Genomic DNA, 16368 nt, shown 5'->3' with positions numbered 1-16368 from the left:
GCTAGGTAAAGCCCCCCTTATCTCAGCTCACTGGTCAACATAGCAGCACCCACCTGTAGCACGCGCTCCAGCATTTATATCACACTGGTCATCCCCAAAGCCAATTTCTTACTTTGGCCACCTCTCCTTCCAGTTCTCTGCTGCCAATGACTGGAACGAACTGCAAAAATCTCTGAAGCTGGAGACTCTTACCTCCCTCACTAGCTTTAAGCACCAGCTGTCAGAGCAGCTCACAGATCACTGCACCTGTACATAGCTCATCTGTAGATAGCCAATCCAATCTACCTCATCCCCATGCTGTATTAATTTATTTATCTTGCTCCTTTGCACCCCAGTATCTCTACTTGCACATTCATCTTCTGCAAACCCTGCCATTCCAGTGTTTAATTGCTATATTGTAATTACTTCGCCACCCTGGCCTATTTATTGCCTTACTTCTCTTATCCTTCCTCATTTGCACATGCTGTATATTTTTCTACTGTATTATTGATTGTATGTTTGTTTATTCCATGTGTAACTCTGTGTTGTTGTTTGTGTCGAACTGCTATGCTTTATCTGGCCAGGTCGCAGTTGCAAATGAGAACTTGTTCTCAACTAGCCTACCTGGTTAAATAAAGGTGAAATAAGGGCCGCTATTTCTTTCCAAAGGTAAACTTGTTTTTTTTATGCACAGAACAAATTTAGGCAGCAGGGATCTTGATCCAGAAGGGGATTGATTGTCTCTGCTGTAACCGAGTGGCTTGAGCTGGCAAGCTAGCTACTTACTTAGCAAGTTAGCCAACCAAATGCATAGCTGGAGCCCTGTGATAATTTATTTGGCAAATCTTAGATACTTAACTTTTAGTTATAAGCTGTAGCGATGAAACCGAGGGGGTTTAAGCTTTAAGGGTGACCCAACTGGCACTGAAAATCATCCGGTCAGTATTTCTAAATACCCCGGTATACGGTATATATGGTATACCTCCTAAGCCTAATACATAGGATATAAAATCATTACAGAGAAGAAGGGGAGAGACAAGGAGAGGAATGAGGAGGAGGAGGGGAAACCCTTCTACTAAAATAGTGGGATTCAGGGTGTAATTTCCTGATTCCTTCCTTTAGATTTACACGTCAAGCGAGAGGTGCTCTGTTCAACGCCATGGTTCAGCTGGTTCAGATGCACTGCGGCTAGGATTTCTCTCCCTCGGTTTGCAGACTGGGAGGCTGGGAGGTGATTTATAGATGTACTTGTACTGTAGAGGTGCAAATGTACACCCAGGGTTAAGGTGCAGGGATGCTGGAGTTATTAAACCTCCATTATTAAACCTACTCATTCTCACGTTGTGGAATAGTACTCTGAACTACAGTACTGGGAGTGAGTCAGACAGGGACTCCCCGAGCATCTCAACACACACACACACACACACACACATGCATGTGAACGTACACATGCATACACGCACACACCTTGTGAATGCATGCACTCACACGCAAACGCACACATGAACACACACACACACACACAAACATCAGATAGCACTCACATTTCCAATCAGGGTAGAGGAATCCTTATTTTCCATGGACAACTTTTTTTTTTAGGAGTCCAGTTTTGAGGGGCTTGGTTCCACCCCTTTCTCCCTACCCATCCCTCTCTTCTTCTCTCTTTTTTCATGGTCTGTTGTTCCACAGCCTGTGAAGCAACAGCTTGTGTTTGTTTGCAGCATTGCAACAGTGCCCAGCGTGGGTTCTGTGTGTTGTGGTCTACATCAGTGTCCTACTTCCACCCTCTTCCTTCCCCACAGGGGTCCACCAGCCATCCTGACTGCCCATTCTCTGAGGGCATGGATCCCTCTCTCCTTCTGATGCTGATACAGTCTCCCTCTCTCCTTAAATCTGTCCTTATACTCATCACGCTCTATATTATAGTACCAGCTAGGTCACCCCTGATACAAGTCAGTATTCGACGTCAATTCATGTTTTAGGACGTCAGGAGATGACATGGAAACCGGCCACTAGGGACAACAGAGAGAGCTGTTACCTTCAAGAATGTTTCGGTTTTGCTAAGGCATTGCTAGCAAACCTTAAATCAAATCAAGTCAAATGTATTTATATACAGAAACCTGGTGGCAATGAAAAACTCCCTAGAAAGGCAGGAACCTAGGAAGAACCAGGCTCTGAGGGGTCGCCAGTCCTCTGATGGCTGTGCGAGGTGGAGATTATAACAGTACATGGCCATTAAGGCCAGATTGTTTTCAAGATGTTCAAACGTTCATAATGACCAGCAGGATTAATTAAATAATAATCCGTGGTTGTAGTGGGTGCAATAGGTCAGTACTTCAGGAGTAAATGTCAGTTGGCTTTTCATAGCTGAGCATACAGCAGATATGAGAGAGTTAGAGAGTGAGTCAAAAACAGCAGGTCTGGGACAAGGTAGCACAGGATTCCATAACCGCAGAACAGTTGAAACTGGAGCAGCAGGACGACCAGGTGGACTGGGGACAGCCAGGAGTCATCAGGTCAGGTAGTCCTTAGGCATGGTCCTAGAGCCAAGTTCCTCCGGGAGGAAAGGGAATTAGAAGGAGCCCTGACCTTAACCATTCAGAGTTAATGCCTAACTTTAAAATTTGGAGTTAATGCCTAAACTAGATTCAGCTGTGGATGGTCTGGGGTGGGGTGGGGGGTTATTATAATTTGGACAATGAACATTGACAACAAATAAGCCCAAAAGCATTATCTTTATCTTTAAAATTTTAAAAACACTTGTTTTGTTGCCTGTTGCCGACCTCTGTTATAGGGATTACCTCTATATCCTCTCCTCATCCAGCATTGCTTGATTATATTGACAGGGTGCAGGGATGGGTAGAAGCAGGGATGGGTAAAGGAATGGAGAAAGGGGTGGAGGGAAGGAGGGGTGCAAGTGAGGACAGGCGGTGTGAGTAATAAGGTGCTGACCCCACAAACCCCTCAGCCTGGGTGGCAACCAGACACACGCTACTATAGAGGAGAGAGGGATGGGGAGAGAGAGAGAAAGAAAGAAAAATATAGAGGAAAATAGATACAGAGAGATTAGGAGAGAGATAGAAAGAAAGAATGAGGGAGGGGGCATATTTTGGAAGGGAGAGATGGGAAGCTACTGTAGAAAAGTAATTAACTCTGGATTGAGGAGGAACTCCCTGGTAGGAGTGTGTTTGTAGCCCAGGATTTTCCAGTCTACCCTGACCAGTGGCACAACAACAGGCAGGGCAGGGCAGGAAAGAGCTATTAGATCCATAAGAAGGCAGGACTTCTCTCTCATTAAGCCCATCATGGATTTGTTTTGGGTTTGCCCTATGAGCCGCCAGCCTCTCTTTTACTGCTTCTTAGCACCACTTTGTTTGCAGCGCCCTCACAAATCAAGAAAGAGAGAGGAACGCAAGATATCAGAAATGTATTTTCAACCTCCTCTAATGGTCTCTTGAGTCAGAAACAGTCTGACCACAGACAGTGAATACACATATTCACTCTGAGCGACAGGTCAGACCAGACAGACGGGAGGGTGCACTTGGCCCCCTGTAGCAGGCGTGTGTTCCTGGCTACAGTCCTGATCTCTGTGGCTGTTTGGTGTCTCGTTAGGGAGATGACCATACACACATATGCAGGCCCCTTCACACACACTTACACACTACTAATTCATCCCACACAGCCCTCAGAACCGACTAAATTACTTCCCCTGCCTGCCTGTGGAAACAGTATGTCTCTGTAAGCTCTCTGTTCAGACTGTTTGTGTATGACATCTAAAAGTGAGAAAATAAACAAGACGTCAAACAGACAGCTTGACCTAACAGACGGAATGCACAGGACTTTTTTCACTGACCGTAAAAGGGCTTCATAGCTGAAATGAATGAAATATCTGCTTGACAAAGACATGGGGGTCATTGAATCTGCCATTCTGGGAGCAGCCTTCAGCTGTGGAGGGGGCAGGAGAGGCTAGGAGAGAGGAAGAAAGGAGTAGAAAAGAGGAGTGGAGAGTAGAGGGAAGAGAGAAGGCAAGAGGAGAGACGTGAAGAGAGGAGAGGAGGGGTGAGGAGAAATAAGTAAAAGAGGAGAAAAGAGGAGAGGAGTAGTCTGGGCCCCTCAATAGGGTGTCTGTCCCCTCCTCTTCTCTCTTCTCTGGAGGGGCTTGGTGTGGTGGAGGAAGAGTGCTGTAATCTGGCCGTCTGATCTGACCGACACTCGGCGGTAGCCTCTCCTCCCTCCCCTGCCAATCCCCACGCAGTCTTTGAACTCCGCCGCCAAGAAAGTGTAGCGCCGCCTTTTCTCCCCTCAGGAATGATCAGAAAAATCATAATAATAAAATAGAGGTTCGGGAAAGCAGGCGAGCTAGGGCCCTTGAAGATTGCCAGCGTGCTGTTAATAAGCTGGGGGAGCGTGCTGGGGGGGTGATGTCAGAGAGCATTAGGCCGTATTACTGGGTTGAGTGACACCTGGGATTATTCACGGTAGGGAGGAATAAAACTGCTTTCATCAGTGTGTGGCTGGGACCTGTCTGTTTGATGTCAGAATGAAGGAATCAGAAAAAAACAAGGGGTTTGGGGAAGGGGGCCAGGAGCAGAGTGCACTACAATATGGGGTCAATAAGGGTCAGTACATAGGATCAAGTGCAGAGAAAGATCAAGTGTCAGTATATGTTAGGAACTAAGGATGGCCCGTCTGCCACCTTAAACGGTTGAACACATCGGACCAAATGTGGATCTCCAATTCATCTACCAATCATTCAGCGAGCTGTTGGCGTCTGACTACCGACATTTTCGTGATATTCTACATGTGAAATTGGTTTGCAGTCGGTTCACAAAGTACTCTCGGCAGGATAACCCCTGTATTCCTGTCTCTTCAGACCTCTGTTTTAGACTAGAGACTATCTTGTAGCCTGTCATCATGACTAAGGAGAAGACATTTTTTGGACCACATGGCCTGATCAGGGAAAACTCTTGGCCCTGTCTATCATGTACAGCATTATTTGAGATGTGAACTGACCTGTTGTGTTTCCTGTTAGGTCACTTCCTGGGGAACCACAGTGTGTTGGACATCCTGAGACAGGAGGGCTACAAGGTGGTGCACGCACCATCACACTACCAGGAACCAATCACAGAGTGAGTACAGAGACACTCCCCGCCCACACCATAGGGCCACAACCAAAACACATGCACACATATTGACATGTGTATGGGCATTGGGCACTAATTCATATGAACATTCACAAACACACAGTCTCAGATTTACCATGGAAGTTTACGATACCACATCCACCGTATTCACTCCAGAGCAGAAACACATGACATGTACTAATTGACACCACATAGATGTGCTAAATGTAGCACACATGCTTCAGTACATGTAGTACACCTTTACAACCAGATCTCAACTATGTAGGAATCCTTTGATTCCCCCATCTCTCCCTCCCCCCGCCAGCTGTGAAAGGTAGGCCATCCCGCTCCCAGCAGCCCCTTGGCATGGCCACCTCACAGAAAGAGCCTCAACCATCTGCCTCCTAAAGAGGGGTGCTGCATCTCCTCATGGAAACCAGTCCCCAGTCTCCCCAGTGAACTTTCCCACCCCTGAACACCCCACATGCTGGGACAGGCTCCCTATCACCCTGCAAGCAGCAGCAGCAGCAGGACCTGGGGGGTTGATCTAAGGCCCGTGCAGGTTGGGCCCATTAAAATAGCAGTGCTAATGGTTGCAGCACTCACTGGATCCAGGGTGAAAACAGACAAATGAGGAACAACAAGGGAAATCACATAAAGCAGAGCTACAGTCAAACATCTCCTCCATCCACTGCTTTTACAAACTTACTTCCTTCACTGCGAATTACAGCTGTAACAAAACCATTCCTCCCTGGCTCATACACAGAGCAGGCCCAGGCCCAGCCTCAGCCGAGCTGCGGGCCACAGCACTTCTGCTTTAAAAGCTGACTGATTGTGGACTGACTGATTGTGGTCGAAAAACACACAAAACTGCTCCAAACACTTTGTGCTCTCTGATATGAGCTGACAACAATACAATGTGGCAGGAAGCTTTTCCGGAGGTTATGACGTGTAAACCTCAAAACTGGGCGCCTGCACCCAGAGGCATCATGTGTTTTCTGCTCAATAGAGAGATTATGACAAAAGGAACCAAAGCAAAGTGACTCAGTGTAGAGTGGCTGTAGCCCACAGCAGCCGGCATCTGTAGACAGTGTAATACTGGCTAACACAGAGCTGAACAGTGTGTGGTCTGGATCTGGGGCCTCATTGGGAGGTCAAACCTCCAGGGTGTTTACTGACGGGAAAGCAATATGACCCTTCATATGCATAGTAGGCAGAAGTTGCGCCTAAACGTTAAGGTCAATTAGAGTGTTTTCTGATCCTAGGTCTATGCCTACAGGCAACTACCGGTAATCAGATAGGAAAGGAAGTGGCATAAATGACAGGAAAGGAATGTGGATTAGTGTAGGACCAAGTTCCAATGCTTTTGAAATGTATCCTCCTTTCCTGCTCTCGTATGACGGTGTTGATCAAAGCAATGTAACGGAAACCTTACTTTGCCCTATCTGACCGTGTTACATCCTTGACTACTTCAAGCAAATGAATATGGTAAGGATACATTTCTAAGGTATTGAGTTGTCAGGGTGGTCAGAGGGGTTACAGCTTCCTCCCTTGTGGCAGATTTAGATACTCAGTAAACTCTTTACAAGCACAGAGGACATTGTGTCCCTGTTGGAAGTTCAAAGCCCTTTGGAGCCTATAGGTAGGCTGGAGAGAACCGTGGTGGTCAGGTCACCTTAAACCACGCACCATTTCACATTCACACACAACCTCGAAGGAGAACCTCCCTAAAATATATTACATAACATAAATAAACTACTCACCAACATTATTCTGTTATCTTTCATCTATTCTAGTGACGAGAGAATATACATCCAGGTCTATATCACAATGTTCTAATATTTAATAAGCATAGTTCTTTGTCCCACAGAGAACCAACAGAAAGCCCCAGCGAATGGGGCTCCGATGCGGGTACAGTCTCTCCGTCTGACTGGGTGACCAGTCCCTCAGACCTGGATGATGGGCTGGAGGGGCTGGAGGATGAGGAGCTGCCCCACATGCTGCTGCCAGACAGCCTGAGCCAGCTGGAGGAGTTTGGGAGACACAAGCGCCCCCGGAAGGCCCACCGTGGTCACAGCCGCCCCCGCCTCTTCAGTGACCTGTGGGTCCGCATTGGTGACAGGTGAGAGGAGAACAAACACACACACTGTCTCTAGCTCTGTATTGAAACAATCCAATGGCAACAAAGAGTATCATAACATGAAGAGAAGCAGACAGTGCAACTGCACACTCATAGGGCAGGATGAGCACTCACACAGCGAGAGACAGTAACAAGATCTGTCAGAAACTACCGCAGTGTTCCAGTTAACCTGACTGATCTGGTTCTCACCCTCCAGCACCACACCTCCTCAGCCTAATGTGAGGATAACCAATGGCTACGTGACAGTGGAGCCCGCCCTCACCCACCAAGAGCAGCGCAGGAGGGCAGACCTCTACCCCTCCATGGAGGCCCCCAGCAAGGCTTCCCCCTCTGCCCTGCCCACCCCAAGCTCAGCCCAGCCCAACACTGGCACCACCCACTCTCTCACCTACCTGCTAACATTGCTTATCACTTACCTGCTGTTCACCTCCTGACCACACAGTGGAGCTCTCTCTACACACACACACTGACTGTCTCCATACCTGAGTGAGCATTGTTATGTGCCATAATCCTAGAACATACAAAGATCTACATATAAAGATTCTGCAAACGGGAACTGGAGGTGGATATTAACTGCTATGGGCATGGAACATACATTACACAGATCATTAGAACATTTGCATATTCACAGGACATGGATATGAGGGTTGGGGACACCAGACCCGACCCGACCCGACCCGACCCGACCCGACCCCAGACAGACAGACAGACAGACAGACAGACAGACAGACAGACAGACAGGGACCTCTGAGACAGACCGGTCCGTCTTCAGGCTTCTGTGAAGGGAGATGCAACAGTCTGTGAAAAGTTATTTAAACTCACACTGTGTGGAATAAGCTTTTACCCATGATAAAATGGATGAACAGTCTATCAGACATCTAATGGAAGATACTATATGGCATCTATATTATGAAGTTGTCAGTTGTAGAGGCTGAGTCTTTAAACCTCAAGAAAAAAACATGATAGAATAATGAGTATAGCACAAGGTCTGGAACTCTCAGAGGAGTCTAGAGAGGTGTCAAACCACCTTAAATTAAATATTATTATGAATAATATTGATATTAATGATGATAGACATACTAATGACAATATTAACAGCTATAACTGTAATAAGGTCTAATATCTAATAGACATAGGACGAGGCACACAGTGGAAGTTTTTGTAAATTGTGCATTTTGTTTATAAAAAAAAATATTGTATATTTATTATTTCTCTAAGAGTATATTTTATTGCATTTGATCATTACTTAAAAATAAACTTTTGGAAATTCCCTTACATTTCTTGGGCTGCATTTTTCTCTCGGCCTACTAATCCATTTGAATGCAAGTTAGTATTTTATTTCGAACATATTGAGTGCAATAATGTAAAGGTCAGACGTGCAGAACATCTAGAGGTGGAATTCTCTAAATGAATTCACTCGGCCCTCTACTGGTTTCAATGGGTATGCAGGGGTTTGGTCATCAAGTTACGCTGGTGCTACTTTCCCCACCAGGTGGCAATGGTGGCTCACACAAGAAAACAAATCACATGAAAGCTCAAACTCAAATATGAAACCAAAACAATAGCCCATGGTACTGTGGCACCTCTGCTACTTCCATCTCTTTCAGTAATGCTCTTGTTGGCTTTCATATACTACAATGGTTGGTTATGTATAATCTCCTCCAGCGTAGTTTTCAGCACAAACATCTATGTGTTGCTTCTTTTCTGCAGCAGGCCAAGTCTACAACATGCGGGAGATGATAGTGGTTTTACCATGCCAAGAACTCAAATAGACTGCTTAGTTTATAGAATAATCTACTTTGAAAACTAGAAACTATGATTGGGGTATTTTCACCTGTGCCATATAATTGTATTTAATCCCATATTCAGTGTCTTAAATTCATACCAATTATAGACCAATAGCTTTATATATTTACACTGCTGTAATTTGGTTAAACAAAACTAAACAATTTCAGTGGTCAAATGTACTTGGTTTATGTTGGCCTACAGTTTATATGTACTAAATTCGAAATATAGGTCTACTCTATACATCAGTTGGCCTGATGTAAATCACGAAATGCAATGTTTTCAGGTCGGGTGACAAAACAAGGCTAGAACTTGTCCGTGTTTAGCCTAGTAATCCTAGGCCTATTCCATTATGAATCTATCAGAGTAGGCCTACAGCTATTTAAATGACTTTAGTCGTTGCATTTCTTTTTATGCACGGAATAATAAAAATGGGTCATTATTTCTCAAGTAAACACTTCACATCAAATCTGACAGGTTTCTGAATAATGATGCCTAATGTGAGCTAGCATCATACAGTAGCCTAAAGAGAGATGAATGAATTGTGTGAATTGTGTGAGCAGAACCAAAGATAGTTCTGCTTCTAATGGCATAGTAAAAATGTTACACACCCTTATGTAGGCAAATCTTATATTCATATGGAAAATATTTATTTATGCATTTGTTAATTCTCATTTTCATTCAGTTATTGTCACGCATTCACTCCTTTCCAAAATCCACATTGACAGATATGACTAATGCATGTTGCTGGATGTTCCTCTAGTCCTGGACACTGTCTGCGTTTAATGAACCGGACACACAGAACCTTGCAGTGGATGGAAGAAAAACGCCAGACCTACATGTCCTGTATTTAGACCTACTGGAAATATGGACCCACTAAATAAACCGAAGAAGTCAGAGCAACAAAAGCCATTCGATGTTGAATGTGTTTATTATGTTAGGATACTGAGTAATATAGCTAGATATTGGATCACCTATATGTGATCTATTTATATGCGTATGCAATCTATTTCATCATTTTAATGCACAGAAGAACATTGGCTGGCTGAAATAGTGGCTCACCACGGTGGACACAAACCTAACACATTTAATGAGCTCAGTAATTATGACCTGTGTATGATCCATCTATTCCATTCCGTCTGAGACAATCAAAATATGTAGCCTAATATAAACAATCCCTTTAAGATTGAACATCTCATTCCTCAGAGACACCTATAAAAGATATTACTTTACGGAAGATGAAATATACAAAACGCAATCACAACCCCCTCATTAAATTACAATTGCCAATAGTAATAATATAAATCAAGTAAAACAGTGTGAATGTTTAGTGAAAGCCACTCCTTCACAAGTAGTACTGCATTCTACCATACACAGCCATTCCTCCAAGTTGTTCTGCTGGTGGTTGCTTGCTAACCAAATACTCTCTGCCTAATTGAGATGCTCTAATGACACTCTACTCCATTAATATTAATTGGATAATTATGATGATAACTGTCTAAACTTAGTTCCAATTTCAATTTGCTCCTGTCTTCCTTCCTCCTGACAGAATTTCTGGCATGATGGATAGAGGGGAACAAGTTTTTAAAAATAAACAGCTATTTCGCCCCTTAAGCCAAGACAGGACAATGTTTGCCTTTGCTAAAATACCATTTTCCCTGGTCTTTGGGTGTTTGACGGAGTGGGGTCCTGACAGGGTTCACAGAGGACTGACCCTCACACTGCCGGGGAGGGAGACCAGCCTGCATATAAATAAAAGATTACAGCGGAAAATCCATTTCTGGGCAAACTCATTACAAATGCGTCTTCTCCTTAAATGATTCCCCTTCTTTTTGTATTCTCCCCTCTCTATCTCCCGGCGCTCACCTCTCTCCTTCCTCCATCCTTGAATCCCCTGTTGCTCTCCCCCAGCGGTAATTACCAGCACAAGTCCTTTTTTGCCCTTTGATTTGCACCGTTTCACAAATGAAGGTTAAGTTTGTTTAACCGCGGTGGATTTGCCAGTCATGTTAAAGCATATAATGTGGCAGGTCCTTGCTTTCTCCACACACCTCAGGCCTTAGCCCCACTCCCCCTATCCACACGCCTCCTGGAGGGTTGGGGGGGATCCAAGGTTAAGGCTCGCCGGTGCCGGGCCGAGGTCGACAGCAGTGGATCAGGCACCAGACTGAGTTGACCTGACTGGAGCGGGATAAGGAAGTTGTTAAAAATCACCTCTTGTAAAAGGATTTCAAAAAATACAACTGAAAAGCTTAGTGGCATGTTTGCCTTGTGAGAGCCTTTAGGTGCTCTTAGGAAACCATTGAAAGCAGAAAGATGGACAAGAGAGATAAGAAAGGGATTGTTATCCAGTCCAAGGTCTTCCATCAAGGACCTTAGAAGCAAAATGGTATTGATTTCTATGAACATTATGGTTTGTAAATTGTGGATATGGATTGAAAGGAAGGGAAATACATTAAAGACAAACAACCATTACTGTATGTTCTCATTTAAAATTGAATCCCCTTGTACACCAAACAAATATATAAAGCAACATGTAAAGTGTTGGTCCCATGTTTCATGAGCTGAAATAAAAAATCCCAGAAAAAGTGTATTTCTCTCAAATTTTGCGCACAAATTTGTTTATATCCCTGTTAGGAAGCATTTCTCTTTTTCCAAGATAATATATCCACCTGACAGCTGTGGCATATCAAGGAGCTGATTAAACAGCATGGCCATTGCATAGGTGCGCCTTGTGCTGGGGACAATACAAGGCCACTGTAAAAATTGTGCAGTTTTGCCGCACCACACAATAACTGTCATGTATCAGTATGCAGAGGTGAGTACTGAGTCAGGTGCAGGACACAGAACTGAGTAAAATAACGTACTTTACTCAGAAAATAATCAACCATAAATTCCACGCAGGGAAAACACACCAGAACACAGAAGACTGACAACACTAGACAAGGAACAATCACACACAAAACATCATGGGAACCAGAGGGTTAAATAGGGAAGTAATATTATCATAATGGGAACGAACCAGGTGTGTACAATCAAGACAAAACAAATGGAAAAAGAAACGTAGATCGGTGGCAGCTAGAAAGCCGGTGACGCCGCCCAAACAAGGAGAGGCACCAACTTCGGCGGAAGTCGTGACAATAACCCTTTAGACTAACTCTTAAACTTAACCCCTAACCCCTAGTCTAGCTTACTTTAGCCACCTAGCCCCCTAGCTATAATTCATAACATATACATTTAAAAAATTCAGAACAAATAATACATTGTAATATGTAACATATTATACGAAATGGGGAATGGACATCCACAAATAAATACATGTCATACCAAATGGATGGTCTCAGATTTACATGCAGAACAATACAAAATGCTCTGAGCAGGTTGAGTAAGCTTGTATTGCTTTGTACATGAGCTATGTAGGTGAGGTTAATGTCTTGGGGGTCTGTCCTTTTACGAAACCTATAATACCGTATGGTTACGAATTTGCAAAACATATATGTTACGAATTCTCGCTTGCTGGCGTTAGCTAGGCTAGGGGTTAGGGTGAAGGTCAGGGTTAAGTTTAGGAGTTAGGTTAAAGGGAAGGGATAGCTAAAAGGCTTACGGTTAGGGGAAGGGTTAGCTAACATGCTAAGTAGTTGCCAAGTAGCTAAAAAGTAGTAAGTAGTTGAAAAGTTGCTAATTAGCTAACATGTTAAACTTATCTTTGATGAGATACAAACTCGCAACATTCGGGTTGCTGACGGTCACGTTATACGCCAACCAATCCACCCTCCTTTCACTTTAAGTAACCATCTGTCTTATGTAACCATATGAAATGTAACATATACTACATGGAGTGTCTTGGATTTATGTACAGAATAATACGAAATGCTCTGAGACCAGATTGGTTTACAGAGTGGCTGATTAAAGGTCCCGCTCATTCATCCTATTTCCCAAGTAAAAATAGCCTTTAATGACCAAAACCTAACCCATAACATTTTTTACGCTATTGAAATGCTCAGAATTGAAGAAATTGTACCTTTTCTCTTCTCAAACAATCAGGAAGACTGAAAGAACAGGCTGAGTGGGCGGGGAGCTTATATTCCCGAGCTCACCTTGATTGACAGCTCTTTGAAACGCCCTTGTGGTCATTGCCAGGTAACAAGGTAAACAATAGTCCCAGTCAACATTCACTAAATAATAAGAAATTCCCCTCGACCACGGCCATAAAAAAAAAAACATTCTTTCCTATTGAACCATATTGTAAAAGAGGGAACTTCATTGCCAATTTTTTGTTGTACATAAATGACAAAACATGCCGAAAAGCTGCTGTGTTGTTCAATGTACATGTAGCCAGTTCAAAAAACCCGAATTGGTTCACAATTCTCCCACATAGGGAAAATAGAGCCAGCGAGAAGAGCCCTGAGGCTTCAGGCAATTCGGTGTGGGAGAGTGGGAAATGTGGGGACGCTGTGTCCAAGTAGGTTCTTCTCTTTATTATTTCCTATAATAAGCAAACCAGATGGCACAATTTTATTGATTTTTAATGGATAGCAATAGGCACGCTCCAACACTCAGACATCATTTACAAACTATAGGGATGACTGTTTTTCTGTCCTGCAAAGCAAAGCAAAGCATTCAAAAAGTAGTTTTGGGTGTCAGGGAAAATGCATGGAGTGAAAAGTACATCATTTTCTTCAGGAATGTAGTGAATTAAAAGTAAAAAGTTGTCAAAAATATAAATAGTAAAGTAATGTCCAGATACTCAAAAAAAACTACTTAAGTAGTACTTTTAAGTACTTTACAACACTGGCTACACAAGTGAGAACGCTAGGGAGCAGGCAAAGTTGAAGTCACTTTTCTTAAATGTAGTTTTGTAATTGACTAAAACAAGCAGACAAGAAAATTGCGTTTGAAAAATGTTTAGTTTTTTCTGTGCAAAATGCTCTCATGGTCAACAGAGCTAATCATGAACTGTTGGACATCATCATGAATAATTTTGTAACTAGTTACAAACTACAGAAATGCAAGTGTGTTGCTGCCGTTTGTCTGATGTCCAATAGTTACAAAACTACAGAAATGCAATAGTGTGTTGCTGCTGTTTGTCTGATATCCAGCAGATCATGATTAGTAAAGCGTCACCAAAGAGTCACCTTAGAGGGTTAGACATAAGGAAATGTACATGAAAACAGCATACAATAAGTGTAATGGACAAGTTATTGGTACCTCTGTATTTGCATTATACAGTGCATCCGGAAAGTATTCAGGCCCCTTGACTTTTTCCACATTTTGTTACAGTATGTAATAGTCTTATTCTGAAATGTATTAAATAAACATTTTCCCTCATCAATCTACACAAAATACTCCATAGTGACAAAGCGAAAATAGGTTTAGAAATGTTTAGAAATATCTATAAAAAAATTGAGATACCTTATATATAAGTATTCAGACCCTTTGCTATGAGACTCGAAATCGAACTCAGGTGCATCCTGTTTTCATTGATCATCTTTGAGATGTTTCCTGGAGTCCACCTGTGGTAAATTCAATTCATTGGAGGACATGATTTGGAAAGGCACACACCGAGACAGGATTGTGTCCAGGCACAGATCTGGGAAAGGGTACCAACATTTTTAAGCAACATTGAAGGTCCCCAACAACACAGTGGCCTCCATCATTCTTAAATGGAAGAAGTTTGGAACCACCAAGACTCTTCCTAGAGCTGGCCGCATGGCCAAACTGAGCAGTCAAGGGAGAAAGGCCTTGGTCAGGGAGGTGACCAAGAACCTGATTGTCTCTCTGAAAGAGCTCAAGAGTGCCTCTGTGGAGATGGGAGACTCCTTCCAGAAGGACAACCACCTCTGCAGCACTCCACCAATCAGGCCTTTATGGTAAAGTGGCCAGATGGAAGCCACTCCTCAGTAAAAGGCACATGACAGCCTGCTTGGATGAAACCAAGATTGAACTCTTTGGCCTGAATGCCATGTGTCATGTCTGGAGGAAACCTGGCACATATCCTACAGTGAAGCATGGTGGTGACAGCATCATGCTGAGGGGGATGTTTTTCAGCAGCAGGAACTGGGAGACTAGTCAGGATCGAGGGAAAGATGAACCGAGCAAAGTACAGAGAGATCCTTGACGAAAACCTGCTGCAGAGCGCTCAGGACCTCAGACTGGGGCGAAGGTTCGCCTTCCAACAGGACAACGACCATAAGCACACAGCCAAGACAATGCAGCAGTGGCTTCAAGAGAAGGCTCTGAATGTCCTTGAGTGGCCCAACCAGAGCTTGAACTCGATCAAACATTTCTGGAGAGACCTGAAAATAGCTGTGCAGCGATGCTCCCCGTCCAACCAGGCAGAGCTTGAGAGGATCTGCAGAGAAGAATTGGAGAAACTCCCCAAATACAGGTGTGGCAAGCTTGTAGTCTCATACCCAAGAACACTAGAGGCTGTAATCACTGCCAAAGGTGCTTCAACAAAGTACTGAGTAAAAGGTCTGAATACTTGTGATAAATGTGATATTTCACTTTACATTTTATTATACATTTGAAAAAATTCTAAAAACATGTTTTTGCTTTGTCATTATGGGGTATTGGGTGTAGGGGGAAAAAACGATTTAATAAATTCTAGAATAAGACTGTTCCATAAAAAAATGTCAAGGGGTCTGAATACTTTCCGAATGCACTGTAAATGACAATATGTTCAGAATTGTATATATTGATCATACATTTATTTGATATTTTACAATAGCCCAGCATAGCCGACATATTGATCAACATGAACACTCAAGAGAAATAAAGATGAGAAATAATGGTGAGATATCATTTGACATAAAAAATATAGAATTAGAGCCATGAGCCTAATACAATGTGCAAAACCCATTGATTCGTACAATTTGTAACACTTGTTTCCCGTCTGAATGCTTGAAAAAACTATACAAAGTGAGATACCGTAGAATTGTATAGAAAACAGTATATACATATGCGATGAGTAATGCCAGATATGTCAACATTATAAAAGGGACTAGTGTTCCATTTATTAAAGTGGCCAGTGAATTCTAGTCAATGCCTATAGGCCTCTAATGTGCTAGTGATGGCTGTTTAACAGTCTGATGGCCTTGAGATAGAAGCTGTTTTTCAGTCTCTCGGTCCCAGCTTTGATGCACCTGTACTGACCTCACCTTCTGGATGATAGCGCGGTGAAGAAGCAATGGCTCGGGTAGTTGATGTCCTTGATGATTCTTTTGGCCTTCCTGTGACATCGGGTGCTGTAGGTGTTCTGGAGGGTGGGTAGTTTGCCCCGGGTAATGCGTTGGGCAGACCGCACCACCCTCTAGAGAGCCTTGCGGTTGCGGGAGGTGC

At 43.4% G+C, this 16368-nt stretch overlaps 1 protein-coding gene across 1 annotated transcript in view; it reads left to right on the top strand.

Annotated features, from left to right (window-relative positions):
• Nucleotides 1-8517, top strand: part of LOC112240987 (metalloprotease TIKI2) — a 91084-nt gene extending 82567 nt beyond the window's left edge. Inside the window, exons 5-7 of the mRNA XM_042309251.1 lie at nt 5012-5108; nt 6973-7224; nt 7439-8517. Coding sequence (XP_042165185.1) covers nt 5012-5108; nt 6973-7224; nt 7439-7676 — 587 coding nt within the window. The 3' untranslated portion in view covers nt 7677-8517. The remainder of the gene's footprint in view (nt 1-5011; nt 5109-6972; nt 7225-7438) is intronic.
• Nucleotides 8518-16368: the final 7851 nt, after the last annotated feature.

This window comes from Oncorhynchus tshawytscha, linkage group LG01, assembly GCF_018296145.1.
Source record: "Oncorhynchus tshawytscha isolate Ot180627B linkage group LG01, Otsh_v2.0, whole genome shotgun sequence".
Taxonomy (NCBI): domain Eukaryota; kingdom Metazoa; phylum Chordata; class Actinopteri; order Salmoniformes; family Salmonidae; genus Oncorhynchus; species Oncorhynchus tshawytscha.
The sequence above is the reverse complement of the archived record's forward strand: the minus strand, read 5'-3'. Positions and strand labels throughout refer to the sequence as shown.